This window comes from Dipodomys merriami, unplaced genomic scaffold, assembly GCF_024711535.1.
Source record: "Dipodomys merriami isolate MVZ:Mamm:240054 unplaced genomic scaffold, mDipMer1.0.p SCAF_6, whole genome shotgun sequence".
In the NCBI taxonomy this organism is placed as follows: domain Eukaryota; kingdom Metazoa; phylum Chordata; class Mammalia; order Rodentia; family Heteromyidae; genus Dipodomys; species Dipodomys merriami.
The window spans coordinates 18,542,346-18,555,788 of record NW_027206179.1 but is presented as its reverse complement, the minus strand read 5'-3'; the positions used below and the strand labels follow the sequence as shown (position 1 = coordinate 18,555,788).

At 37.9% G+C, this 13,443-nt stretch overlaps 1 protein-coding gene across 3 annotated transcripts in view; it reads left to right on the top strand.

Annotated features, from left to right (window-relative positions):
- The window catches only part of Tpp2 (tripeptidyl peptidase 2), a 61,894-nt gene that overhangs the window by 46,655 nt on the left and 1,796 nt on the right, over positions 1-13,443 (top strand). The window contains exons 24-29 of one of the 3 annotated variants that reach the window (XM_070002651.1): positions 227-265; positions 4,602-4,753; positions 7,804-7,900; positions 8,404-8,534; positions 10,385-10,592; positions 13,206-13,325. In XM_070002651.1, the coding sequence (XP_069858752.1) occupies positions 227-265; positions 4,602-4,753; positions 7,804-7,900; positions 8,404-8,534; positions 10,385-10,592; positions 13,206-13,325 (747 nt within the window). Of the gene's footprint in view, positions 1-226; positions 266-4,601; positions 4,754-7,803; positions 7,901-8,403; positions 8,546-10,384; positions 10,593-13,205; positions 13,326-13,443 lie in introns of those variants that run through there. The other 2 variants (XM_070002652.1, XM_070002653.1) reach the window with 2 other exon arrangements.

Genomic DNA, 13,443 nt, shown 5'->3' with positions numbered 1-13,443 from the left:
ATTTAATGCTTTTAAAATGTTTTCATAATTAATGGAGTTTGGTCGCTAAATATTTGAATACATTTTTGTTTTAAATAAATGTGGCAATGTTGCTTTATATAAAAACATGCCATATTAATCACAGACCTGACCATTCTGTAGATTGGAGGAAAGTTAGACAGAGGTGGTGTCTCCATCCTGTGTAGATTGTGCATGTTTTCTTACAGAATGTCGTTCTAACTCCCAGGGCCAGTCTGCAGCAAAACGACAAGGAAAATTTAAAAAGGTACTGATTGTCAGTTTTTAAGAACCATGTCTTAAAGCCTTATTTACATAATAAACTTTTTCTGTCACTATTATAAATCTTTAAAAGAAAAAAAAAACCCAAACTTTCCCTTAGTTTCCTTTCTTTATGTTCTATAGTATAGTGCTATTAGCTATACCTACTAGATTTTCTCAGTTTTTTCAACCATAAATTGATGGAAGACCCCTGTTTTTCCCGTGTTATATAGAAAAAATTTAATGCTACTCATTTCTTGCTCCAGATACAATATTAAGTAATAAATTTTGAAACTTTTAATATCTGTCTATAGTCCTGTAAAGAGAACCATGTGATAACTTAGTCACAGAGGCAAAAGCAGTTAAAAATCTAAAAATATTTTTAAATTAGATTATTAATAAAATATTTTATCCTTTTGAAGGAAAGCTTATTCCCTGCTCTTTTATATGTCCAAATTCTGGGAAGGCAGAGACAACAGAGAGAGAGAGAGCATTAGAGAAATAACAAGCACAGTGATTAAAACCTGCTGCCCAAGAGCACAGAGCTTAGAACTGTGGTGGGCTGCCTGAATTCCTTGCAGCTTTTTTATACAATTTTTATTGACCGCTAGCCAAATTTAACTCAAAACAGAAAATTGATACTTTAAGTTTATCGTAGAGGAAGGGACACATATTTCAGGAGACTCAATGGCTTTCTGGTGAGGACCTGCTGACATCATTTAGCATTTCAGTGATTTCTTCAAAAAATGTTTCAGTAAGAAATATAAACACATGGTTTTTGTTGTTGTTTGTTTTTTGTCTGTCATGAGGCTTGAACTCAGGACCTGGGCACTGTCCCTGGTTTTGCTCAAGATTGGCACTCTGCCACTTTGAGCCACAATGGTTAATTGGGTCTCATGGGGACTTCTCAAGCTGGCTTCAAACCACAGTCCTCAGATCAGCCTCCTGAATAGCTAGGATTACTGATGTGAGCCGCAGGCGCCCAGCCTAATGTTTCTTGATTTATAGTGATAATCCACTGGGAATGCCATTTTATAATAAGTAAAATGTATTTTATAACAAGCAAAATGTCTACCTTACTGTGTATTGATAAGCACTTTCCACAAACAAAATATACCACTAGGAATCATCTTCCCAGATAAAGGACTAATGATGAGTATTTCTCAACTGGAGGTTTTGACCCATTGCAGCTATGAAAACTCATTGAATGGGACAGTCAGCATTCAGAAAACTGTATCTTATATTAGTATCCATGTATTAGCATCTTTTCTCTAGTGTGAAAGTAGTTTGAAAGTCACCAGTTGGGAGAAAAGGGTAACAGTATTCTAGGAACTCATTAAAAATTTTCTTCCTGTAGTTTTGCTGGATTTTGTTTGGATTATGTTGTGTGAGTTAGGAAAGGGGTGAATGAAGAAGGTTATTGTAATTTATGGTTAGTAAAGCTTTATATAAAGAACTCAGCAACTATAGTTACCTTTAACTGTCTGGTGGCTAGAATTGCCTCTGCCCGTTCCTTCCTACCTTTTGGGCAAGTGCACAAAAGCTGTTAAAGAATAAACAGGGTGGGGCAAGTTACAAAAAATATAGAAATATATATATATATATAAATATAATTGAAAAAGTTACTTTTGACAGATAAGTAGCACTCAAATATGGCATTGTTGATGTAGTTTAGTTTGTATAAAATTTAAATTTTTGAATTTACAATTAACAATAACTTAAAAACGAAGAAAATTGTAGTTTTTGAGCCAGAATGCAAATGATGATGCATTGTGCTTTCCAAAGAGTTTTTACTGGTTGAGTGGGTGAGTTTAACTTTCTAAATAATATGGTTCAGTTTGAACACTTTCAAAATATTTTGTGAGTAGCTAGTAAGTTTTCAACGTACTGCTAAGTAGCTACTATAAACAACTTTTTATAGCTTTTCTACACTAAAGATTATCTCTTAAACTTTCTTTCTAAACCACAATCAGGATTTTTCCAGCTTTAAGATATAGATGATTTCATGAAACTGACCCTGCAAAGTGAGCAGAAAAAATACCTGTTGAAGCAAGAGCATAAAGTTATGATATTGCAAGTGAAAACCACTACTCCATATTTTTCTCTTTACACTACTGGGGATTGAACTCATGGCCTCATGCTATGGGCAAACATTTTACCATTTGAGCCATGTCCTCAGTTTCATTTTTCTTTTGATCAAGACTTAAAATTTTTAATAATACAGATTAAAATTTTTAATAATAATAAATTCTTTTCCTGAAATACTATATAAGATTGTAATAACATTTGCAGTTGTTTTAAGAACTTGAATTTTTTCTAAGATAATTCGTCATAATCTTCTCTTCTGTATTATTGATAGTTTAAGCTTGCCATGATAGGATTTCTATTTTTCAGAATTTTCATTAACATAAATTAATTGTACCGAGATTGTATTGAAACATTTTTATACATGTATGGAATGTACTTTGATAAGATTCACCCCATCTTTATTATCTTCCTGTTTCTGTAGGTCTTTGTTAGTGTAAAATCAATTCTATTTTCTGTCTCTGTATTAAAACAATAATAGCCAATGCCTTACCTTTGACAGTAAGGAGAGAATTGCCTCAGCACATAGACTTCCTAGCCTGGGAAACTAAGGAAAGGCACATTGCCGTTAGAATGAATGGAGACTGCCAGGCAAGTGTCATTCACATTCTAACATGCTAGGTAATGGACAGTCCGATTCCAAAGGGAACAGCACTGTATTCATAGGAAGTAAATAACGGAGGCCACTTAGACCTATACTTTCTAGGTAGTTGCCTGTGCTTAACACATGACAGTGAAGCAGTCTGTTGTAGAAAGAATTGGTTGTAAGTTAGAGCCTTGTGTTCAGGCACCTTTGATTTTGCTCAGGGCAGTGCCCCCAGGAGAGTGATCTTCAAGGAGAGGAAAAGGACAGATGGCAAAGTCCTGAAAGAATAAGCCCAAGCAGTTAAGCTGTTGCACCAGCAGTGCGTCTCATGGAAGCTTCTGGTGGCAGGCTCAGGCTTCGGGCCTGCGGGGGAGGGGCAGTATGCCATGGGCTGTGTATGGGTTTGGATGGATAGTGCATAGCAAAGTGAATTTTTATGTTTTAATGATCATAAAGAGATAATACATGTTTGTGGTGAAACCTTATCCCTCTTATTTACTACTATGTCATTTGAAAACCCAAAATTTATTTTGAGGATGTTGATAGCATGGATATATTGATTCATACCTGAAAATTGCATGTGGGGGAGTCAGGTGTGGCAGTGCGGACTGTCAGGTGTGGACTGAACTTCAGTGAGACATTATTCTGGCACACTGTTGAAGGCAGTGACTGTCTTTTTGGTAAAGTAATTTGTTCCAGTTTAGAAACTTTGTTAATTAAAAGGAATATAAGATTTTTAAATACAAACCTAAACATGGAATTTGAGGAAACTGACTTAATATTATGTTTTAAAGACAGCCAGTCATTGTGACAAAACAAATCTAACAAGTCTTAATGTGACTTCATTTCCAAATATTGCACCATATTTTGTATATTTTTCCCATACTCCCATCAAACCCTCCTTACTGTGGCTAGTATTCATGTTCCAAGTTTGGAATTTTTCACTTCTTCATCTTCAATAGCAGACACCCACTCTGTACCAGATAGGCTCCTTCCTCTGTTGAGTTAGATAATTCAAGTTTATTTATAAACATTATTATCTAAGTTCCTTTACCTTTCTGTAACCACTTTGCATTGGTTCCTGTACTTTACCTCAGAGTCATTCTCTATCCTTTTCTTATGTTTTATTTTCTTCATGTCATATATGTAACTAACCATGTAACGAACATGTACGTTTGTCTCACTTCTCCAGTTAGAATAGTGTTTGTAAGGGTGGAGAGGCCTTGTCTGCCCTGTTCTCCTGCCTGTGGGGAGCACAGCAGCTCCTATCAACTCCACAAAGGAATAAACTACCCCTCAAGTTTACCTAAAACCAGGATGCTTGCTCGTTTAGTTTTTAGTTTATCTTCTCTCACTCCTGCTCAGATTTAAAAGTAGCTTCAATAAAATTGTATCAGTCTGCCCAGTAAAACTTAAGAATACTAAATTCACTCAAATGGAGTGTATTTACAGTCAAATTTGTTCTCATCTCCTTTATTTAAAGGAGCTATTTAGAAAGCTTCAGTACGTTAGGAGAAAACTACAGTGACTTTTATTTACTGGTTGGTTTTATTTCATGAACTCTGAATCTGGAATGCAATGTAACACATGAGACTCAGCCCCTGTTACATGATGTTCAGCTGTTGAAGATGATTTTAAAGTAAATTTAAGTATTTCTTCTCACATTCTGTAGGATGTAATCCCTGTTCATTACTACCTAATACCTCCACCAACGAAGACTAAGAATGGCAGCAAAGACAAAGACAAAGACTCAGAAAAAGAGAAAGATTTGAAAGAAGAGTTTACTGAAGCATTACGAGATCTTAAAATTCAGTGGATGACAAAGTAGGTTTCTGAGTACATTTTAAGCTTCTGAATCCTTAGTATCATTTTCTCAGCTATGGTAATATTGTGCACATACGCATAGACTATATTCAAAGTTATTAATAGTAGATGGTAAGATCACAGGTGTTTTGAATTATTCTTATTCCCTTTTCTGATTATAAGAAAATAATTTACAATTTTATTTTTATCCAATTCTAATTTGCTTCTGATGAGACTTTTATTGCAGAATTATGCAAAAGAAAAAAAGCTTCCTGACACTGCAAACATTCCTGAATTTTTTGCATATGTACCTGAATGATACATCATAGTCTACTTATTGAGGTCTGAGCATATCAAGTCTTGCATATTACATGGTAATGATAAATGGCCATGCTGCTGGCTTCTGTCCTGTCTTGTAAAGCAGGTGAAATATACATCAGGACCTTCCTCTTCCTGTGCAAGACTACTGCTTTAGCCATATGAGAGAAACTGATAAAACAAAAAGATGTTAAAACAATAAAAGGGAAAATATCAAATCAATCCAACTAGATCAACAAAAAAATGAAATTCAAAAAATAACTCCACAAAAAAAAAATCCCAAAGAAAATATGTAGGAATAAATTTAAATCCAAATATGTGACACACTCAACTACAAAACATTATTGAAAGAAATTAAAAGAGGGCCAAGTAATGGAAAAAATACCCTATTTTCATGGGCTTAATTGTAATATAGCACTTTCCCATCAGAGTCCTTTCAGACTTCCATATAAATATTAACATTGGTTTTACAATTCATATGGAATGACATAGGTCCAAAGTAGCCAAACCATCTCGAAAAGAACAAAGTTGGCCTCAAAATCCTGATCTCAAAATTACTAAGAACAGTAAACAAGACAATATTGTACTGCAATGGGCAATGAATATAGATGAATGAAACAGGATACGAGTCTACAAAGAAAACTTGTCTATGGTCAGCTGACTTTTGACAAGGGTGTCAAGGCCAAGACCATCCAATGAGGAAAAAGTCTTTAGTAAAGGGTTGGGCTGAAACTACCTGGCCATAGAAAAAGAATGGAAGTTAGAACCTGCCTTATATATTCTACACAGATTAACTCAAAATGTATCGAAGGGCTAATTTTAACAGCTAAATTGTATCATAGTAGTACATACTGGTTTATGATTTTGGATGCATTCTTAGTTTGAAATTAAAAGTACGAGTACAATGAAAAGTAACTTGGACTTCTCAAAATTAAAGAAGTTCTGTGCTTTACAGTATGGCATCATTCCTAGTTACTTGGGAGTAATCCTAGTTACTTGGGAGGCTGAGATTGGTAGTCTCACCATGGAAGGCCAGCAAGCAGAAAAGTCTGAAAGACTCCATTTCAGTGGAAGAGGAGCCTAAAAGATAGATTGTAATTCAGGCATACACCCAAACTAGAAGCATGACATAATCTCAAAATAATGAGACAGAAATCTCATAGAATTCACAAACTATAGACCGTGATAATGACAGATTGCTCTGTGAAGGTTAAAATGTGTTTGTGACTTTGTATCACTATTCCACAATACTGTGAAGTATGTAAAATGTATGTAATCACTTAATCTCAATAAAAAATAATTTGAAAAAATCAGATAGATGAGGACTAGAGGTCTAGATCAGCAGTAGAACTACTAAAACTACCTACCAATGTAGGAGTTCAAAACTACAGTTTAAAAAAAAAATGTTATAACTCTGTAATTGCAAGGTAATGGCTCAGTTTTTTTAAATGGGCAAAGAATCTAAGTAGACATCTGTTAAAGGAAGCTACAGTCCGCTTGTAAACATATGGAAAGGTGGTCAACATCCTTGATCCTCAGGACCACTGTCTAAAACCACAGGGAAATACTGCTTTATACCCAAAGTGAAGTGATAGCCAGTTCTGGCAAGTGTTTGGAGAAAGCAGAAATCGCAGGCACTGCTGGTGGGAATATCAAATGTTGCAACTTCTTTCAAAAGCCATTTTCTCTAGAAATTGCATTCCCAGGATGTGCAGAAGAAAATGCATTTAAACAAACTCATATGTGAATGCTTGCCCACAGCATTATTCATACAATGGCCAACAAGGTAGAGACCAAATGTTCATCAGCTAAAGAGTAATAACCAAAATGTAGTATATTCACATGCCAAAATAGCATTCTCCATAATTAAGCTGCAGTAAATTTAAATATAAAAGGGCTGAGTTTATTTTTTTATAATTATTGAAAGGGGAAAAAGAAAAACAGTTTCAATTATTCTTTGTTTTTTGTGCCAGTCCTGGGCTTTTGAACACTGTCCCTCAGATTTTGGATAAGGCTAGTGCTCTACCACTTGAGCCACAGCTCCACTTCTGGTTTTTTGGTGATTAGTTGGAGATAAGATTCTCACAGGCTTACCTGCCTCCAGTTGGCTTGAACAGAGATCTTCAGATGACTGCCTCAGGAGTAGCTAAGATTACAGTCATAAGCTACTGGTTCCTAGCTTGAATGTAGTATGAACTAGTGTGCATAGTTGCGTGGATTCAGTTTTCTTGTTTCTGTAACTTTTTCATCATGTTTCTGCCAATTTGGTTATTTTAAGTGAATTTGCCATCAGTACCCTTTCTTTGTAGTTATTTACTGTTTGGATATTCATTTTAATTGTTTTTACCCTAATGTGTACAGTGCAGAAGAATGGACATGGTTTTCTTCAGCTTCCCTACTGAGGAACAGGATAGTCTCTTCATTCAGCACTTTAGAATTTTCCTCATGTAGATATTATGTATTTTCCTCCTTTTTAATAGAAATGTGATCTCATTTTTAGTATATCTAGTAATAGTTGTTAAGCTGCATACATGCCTGTTTTCTAGGATTTGTAATTGAAATAGTTTGATTTGGTTTTCTTGGTGTTCTGGGTATGCATGCCAGGAGTGCTAATGTTCATCAGTGAATATACTTACATTCTGAAATCATTGCCTTATTTTATTGACTGGAGCTTCTAAACATGGATAAACAGTTTCTGTTGGAAAACTCCTTTTTAAAAGAAAATAGTGAATATTTCTCTCTTACATGCTCAGGCTGGATTCTAGTGACATTTATAATGAACTGAAAGAAACATACCCTTCTTACCTTCCTCTGTACGTCGCACGGCTTCATCAGTTGGATGCTGAAAAGGTTAGATGTGTTTACTTCTTTCATAAATCTTTGTTTATAATGTTTATATTAGGAAAGTGCCAACCATAGTCATTTAAAGGTCATGTACAGGGTTTTGCCTGTTGAAAGGGGATTCTTAAAAGACTTGCATAATTAGTTAGACTCTTGATCGTAATCTTGTTTGTTTTATCTTTTCTTTTTCCTGAATGGTAGAGCATTTGTTTCATCAGCTGAGCTGGATTGGGTGGGGGGTTGGAGCTGTTGTTTATTGGTGTCTTCTTGGTGGAATGGAATACTACAGCCAATCACATTTCTGGAGTCTTCACAAGGAGTTAAGCAGGGGATGTCAGTTGGATGTTTTCATCATTTGAGCTCAAGTTTCTAAAAATGCTAGCACGTGCAGTGCTTGCGTGGGGAGATAGTGTGGAGGGGGCGACCAACCTCATTCTGCAGCTAACCACAGATGTGAAATACCGTAGTACCTTCATTTCTTTTCCTTTTTTGTTTCCTTTTTTCCTTCCCAGGAACGAATGAAAAGACTGACTGAAATTGTTGAAGCTGCAAATGCTGTTATTTCTCATATAGACCAAACAGCCTTAGCGGTTTATATTGCAATGAAGACTGACCCCAGGCCTGATGCAGCTATTATAAAAAAGTACCTAACCAGTAAATAATCTTCCTTGCATCTCATTTCTTAGTTACTTGTTTAAAAATGAGGGACTGTCATTTACTGTTGTTATTGTATTCTTTTTAGAATCTTCCAAATAGGGATTATCAATAGTTGGTTACTTCATTTTAGAAAGGTTATACTAATTTTCTTAAATTCTTTAAGATTCAGCCCAGAAAAGTACGTTGCTTTCTCTACCGTTAGGTATTTATTGGTGAGGTAGAAGAGAAAGCAAAACAAGTTGGTCCTCCAAGACTAAGGCTGGGATGAGGAGTTTTGGTTGTAAGATTCCTGATCCCTTTAAAACCAGGCCTGAAGATTATGTTTCAGTAAGATCTGAGGAGGCAGCAGATTAATTTAAGGGTAGGGTGCGGTTAAATGGCCAAGTGAGTGGCATGGCCTCTGGTACTTAGGAAGAAAGAACATCCCTTCCTCTGTTGGTCCAGCCAAATGTGTGAGATACCTGCCTGCCTGGCTTCTGGGCAGATGAGTCTTCCCAAGAGAGAAAAAATGAGCAAGAGCTGGAGGATAGGAGAAAAATACCACCAATATCATGGCTTCTTGGCCTAGGCTGGCAGCCAGAAGGCAGTGCCTGGGCCAGGGCGATGGGGGAGGGGAGGCTGGTCCTCCGTGAAGGACCCTTCCCCAGCCAAGTGACCAGGGAGCATCTACACCAAGCAGCCCTTTGGAGTCGGTAAGGTCAGCTGGACACTTGTTTAAACTTCTGATTTGTGAATGTTAGCAGCGGAACAGACAGCACACAGAGGGCAAAGAGCACTTTGAAAGTATCATGCATGAACTCTCAGTGACTTGACAAGAATGGTTTCATCTCCCTTGCAAATTTGTTAAAGCTGGGAATGGGTTCTTAGATTAAATCACAGAATCAAAGGGTCTTGGAACCTGTGAGAATGTCCCCTGGTCTTAGGCAGTGTATTAGCCACAGATTTTCCCCTACTTGGGTTTCCTGTGGGTAAGCTTATGGAGAAGCCCAGCCCCCAAGTCGCTGGGCTGTCATTGCCAGCCCCCACAGGGCACAGGATGCACACTTAGCTCCCGATCCTTGAGACTCACTCCCTCCCCGTCATCACTCAGCCCTTCTGGCCTCAGGCAGCAGACATGAGTGGACAGAAAGTCTCAAGTAAACATCTGTTAGACTGATACCTTCTTGTGGAGTGAAGCTGTGACTGTTTCAACAATGATTGTCTTGTCTGTACCAGGCAGGCAGGGTCCTGGGCACTTGGAATGCATGGAGGCATTCTTTGCCTGGAAAGGTACTAGAAGCACAGATTTCAGAACTGCTTGCTAATGGGAGGGCTGTAACCTCCAATTTTCTTTGCAAAATGCAGGTAGTTCTTAATTTCTTACTCATAGGATTGTTTTGAGTGTAAATGAATTAAAATGATAAAATGCTAAGATAGTTACTGGCACATTTAGAGAAAGCATTTTGTTTGTTACTCTGGTTATATATAAAATCATGTTCATGACTAGAAGAGCCTCTGTCCATTTGTACACACACCTGGTATTCGTAAGAAATCCATAGATTTAAAAAGTAACTGCTCTGGTTAAGGGTTTACATAGCTGACAGAAATTACAATCAATGTTTCAACCTTGTTGCTTATGGCATTTTGTTTCAATTATTGCTGTTAACCTGTGTGTTCAGTATAGTGGTTCATTTTTTTATTAATAAGGAATCTTGTTTGATGTACATGGGTATACCAAATATTTGTATTATAGGTTAGGCCACAAAAAAAAAAACCTGCATTCATTTAATTTCAGATCTGACAGTCTTTTAGGATAAATGTTACTGATGTGTGAACTGTGTTTGATTTGACATGCAGTGATATGGACAAGCAGAAGTCCACCCTGGTAGATGCCCTGTGCCGGAAAGGGTGTGCCCTGGCAGACCACGTGCTCCACGCTCAGGTTCACGACGGGGCAGGGGCTGGGGATGCGGAGGCAAAGGAGGAGGATGGCGAGAGCACTTTGGATTCTCTGTCAGAGACATTTTGGGAAACTACAAAATGGACAGATCTTTTTGACAACAAGGTAACCTTCTGCTTGTTGGGGCACAATTCTTAGTGGCCTCTCACAGACTCCTTTTTGTCTGCTTGCCAAGGAGGAAAGTACCCTTGTCAACCCTGTACTCCTGCTTGCAATGGTCACCATTATTTTATGTCAGCTAAGGTCTGCTTAATTAACAATAACTTTGGAAGCATTTTCAGAACGTATGTAGTAGCTTATTGGGTAAACCAGATCTTCTATACTTGTTTGTTAAGGGAAGAAGAGCTGATCCTGGTTGGTTCAGATGTTATTTATTCTCCTCAGGACTCTGATTTCTAATAATCTCAAATTTTAGACAAATGGGTTTGTATGTTTGTTTGTATGTTTGTTTGTTGTTTTTCTTTGTCAGTCTTGGGGCTTAAACTCAGGGTCTGAGAGCTGTCTTGAGCTTTTCTACTCAAGGCAAGCCCTCTACCACTTCCAGTCTTCTGGTGGCTAATTGGAGCTAAGAGCCTCCAGTTAACCCAGGCTGGCTGTGAAATATAGTCCTCAGATTTCAGCCTCCTGAGTAGCTAATAAGTTAGAGGCGTGAGCCAACAGCACCCAGCTTAGCCAACCAGTTTTAAAACCCAGTTTTGCAAAGGCACACCAATGAACTTGGTTTAGAATTTGGCCATTGAAGATGTTTTATCAAAGATATTTTGAATCACTTGGTTCTGGTGGCTCATGTCTATACTCCTAGCTACCTACAAAGGAGGTTAAGACCCAAAGGATTGCAATTTGAAGACGCCATGGACAGAAAAGTCCATGAGACTCCATGTCTAATACAATCATCAGAAAGCTGGGCTTGAGGGCATGGGTCAAGTTGTAGAGCTCCACCAAAGCAAACAGACCACACAAGCTCAAGGAGACCATTAGTAGAGGAAAAAAGTAGAAGTGGGGAAAAAAAAATTTAATCCCTTTAGCTCTACTATGATTCTCACATTAGAGATTATACAGCCACAGTTTGTTGTTGTTGTTGTTGTTGTTTTGGTGGTGGTGGTCATGGGGCTTGAACTCTGGGCCAGGCACAGTCCCTCAGCTCTTCAGCTCAAGGTTAACACTCTACCACTTGAGCCCACAGCGCCACTTCTGATTTCTGGTGGTTTATTGGAGTTAAGAGTTTCATGGACTTTCCTGCCTGGGCTGGCTTTGAACTGCGATCCTCAGATATCAGCCTCCTGAGTAGCTAGGGTTAAAGGCATGAGCCAACCAGCGCCTGGCTTCAGCCACAGTTTTTTAAATCAGTCTTCCTGTGTAGGTGAAGGAAAACAAAATGAATCACATTCTCCTCACTCAGCACAGACCATTGTTGGAGTAATGAGACCCTGGTTCTCAAGTAGCTATGGTAACTTGCAGCAAAGAGCCCTTAGAATAGGAACCATTCTTTCTGTATACATCAGGTTTCCTCGCCTTATAAGAAGATAGTCAGCTGGGCTCCGGTGGCTCACGCCTGTAATCCTAGCTACTCAGGAGGCTGAGATCGGAGGATCGTGGTTCAAAGCCAGCCCAGGCAGGAAAGTCCATGAGACTCTTACCTCCAATAAACCACCAGGAAACTGGAAGTAGCACTGTAGATCAAGTGGTAGAGCGCTCCCTTGAGCTGAAGAGCTGAGGGACAGTGCCCAGGCTAAGAGTTCAAGCCCCAGGACCGACAAAAAAAAAAAACGATACTTAGTTGTTTTCAGAGCTCTCCAGGAGTCAGTGCTGCACAGAGATTAAGAATTTGTATCATGGATTTGGTCACTTGAGTTTGACAGTTGCTTGTACCATTCTTACCTGTAGTTCTAGGGGCAAGTGACTGAACACTGATGCTTCCACTTACCTGTTGAATGAGGACAGCCTACTTTGGATGTGATGAGTGAATATTAATTCATGGGAGGGCCCAACAAAATAGTAGTTTCCTAACAGTGAAGACCTGAATACTAAACACTGCTAACCACTGGAAGCAAACACATGAAAATCATAACTTGGTCCTATTTTTTAGAAGTGGTATGACAATGGTTGATAAACTTGTCTTGGCGAATCTCAAAATGAGATTGTGACAGATAATTCCATTTTTGCAGTAATGCTGCCAGCTTAGAGGCTGTTGTATTACTCACCTTTCACTATGTATATGCCAGTACTTTGGCTCTGGAAAACAAATCAGTGCTATAGAATTCCTTACTGGAGAACATTCTGCACATTCTAGAGAATAGAAACAAATAAACAATCACATTTGACAGATACTAGCAGACAAAAGGCACATGTTTTTTTACTCCGATTTAAAATTTTCATTCTCATTTACATTGTAGTGATTTTTCATGACTCGCTAAACTTTAGAATTTCTACTCTAATTTTCCTTTTTTGTTCATTACTTACGTCAACTCTGGTTTATTTTGCCTGAAGTTGGCTGGTGATTTCTCCTAAGAATAGTTTTCTACTCCCAAATAAATTCTTTCTTCTGTGGAACTACCAGACCTTTGTGAAGACATTCAGTATTCTTTTTAGAAATGTTGAATGTAAAATTCGCCTCAGAAGCTACACTTTGGTTAAAGTCTCATTGCTTCCATTATTAAAAGCTGTGTGGCTTACCATGTAAATATTTCATAGATAATTTTATCTTGTTTTGTATTACAGGTTTTGACATTTGCATACAAACATGCATTGGTAAATAAAATGTATGGGAGAGGCCTTAAGTTTGCAACTAAACTTGTGGAAGAAAAACCAACAAAAGAAAACTGGAAGAATTGTATTCAAGTAAGTGCCATTTAAGTCATCTCTGCTGAGAGTCTCCTCAGTGCCACACAGCACGGAGTCTACCAGGAAGAGTAGGACAGGGTCGGGGCTCATCACAATGCGTTAGGACTTGATTCCA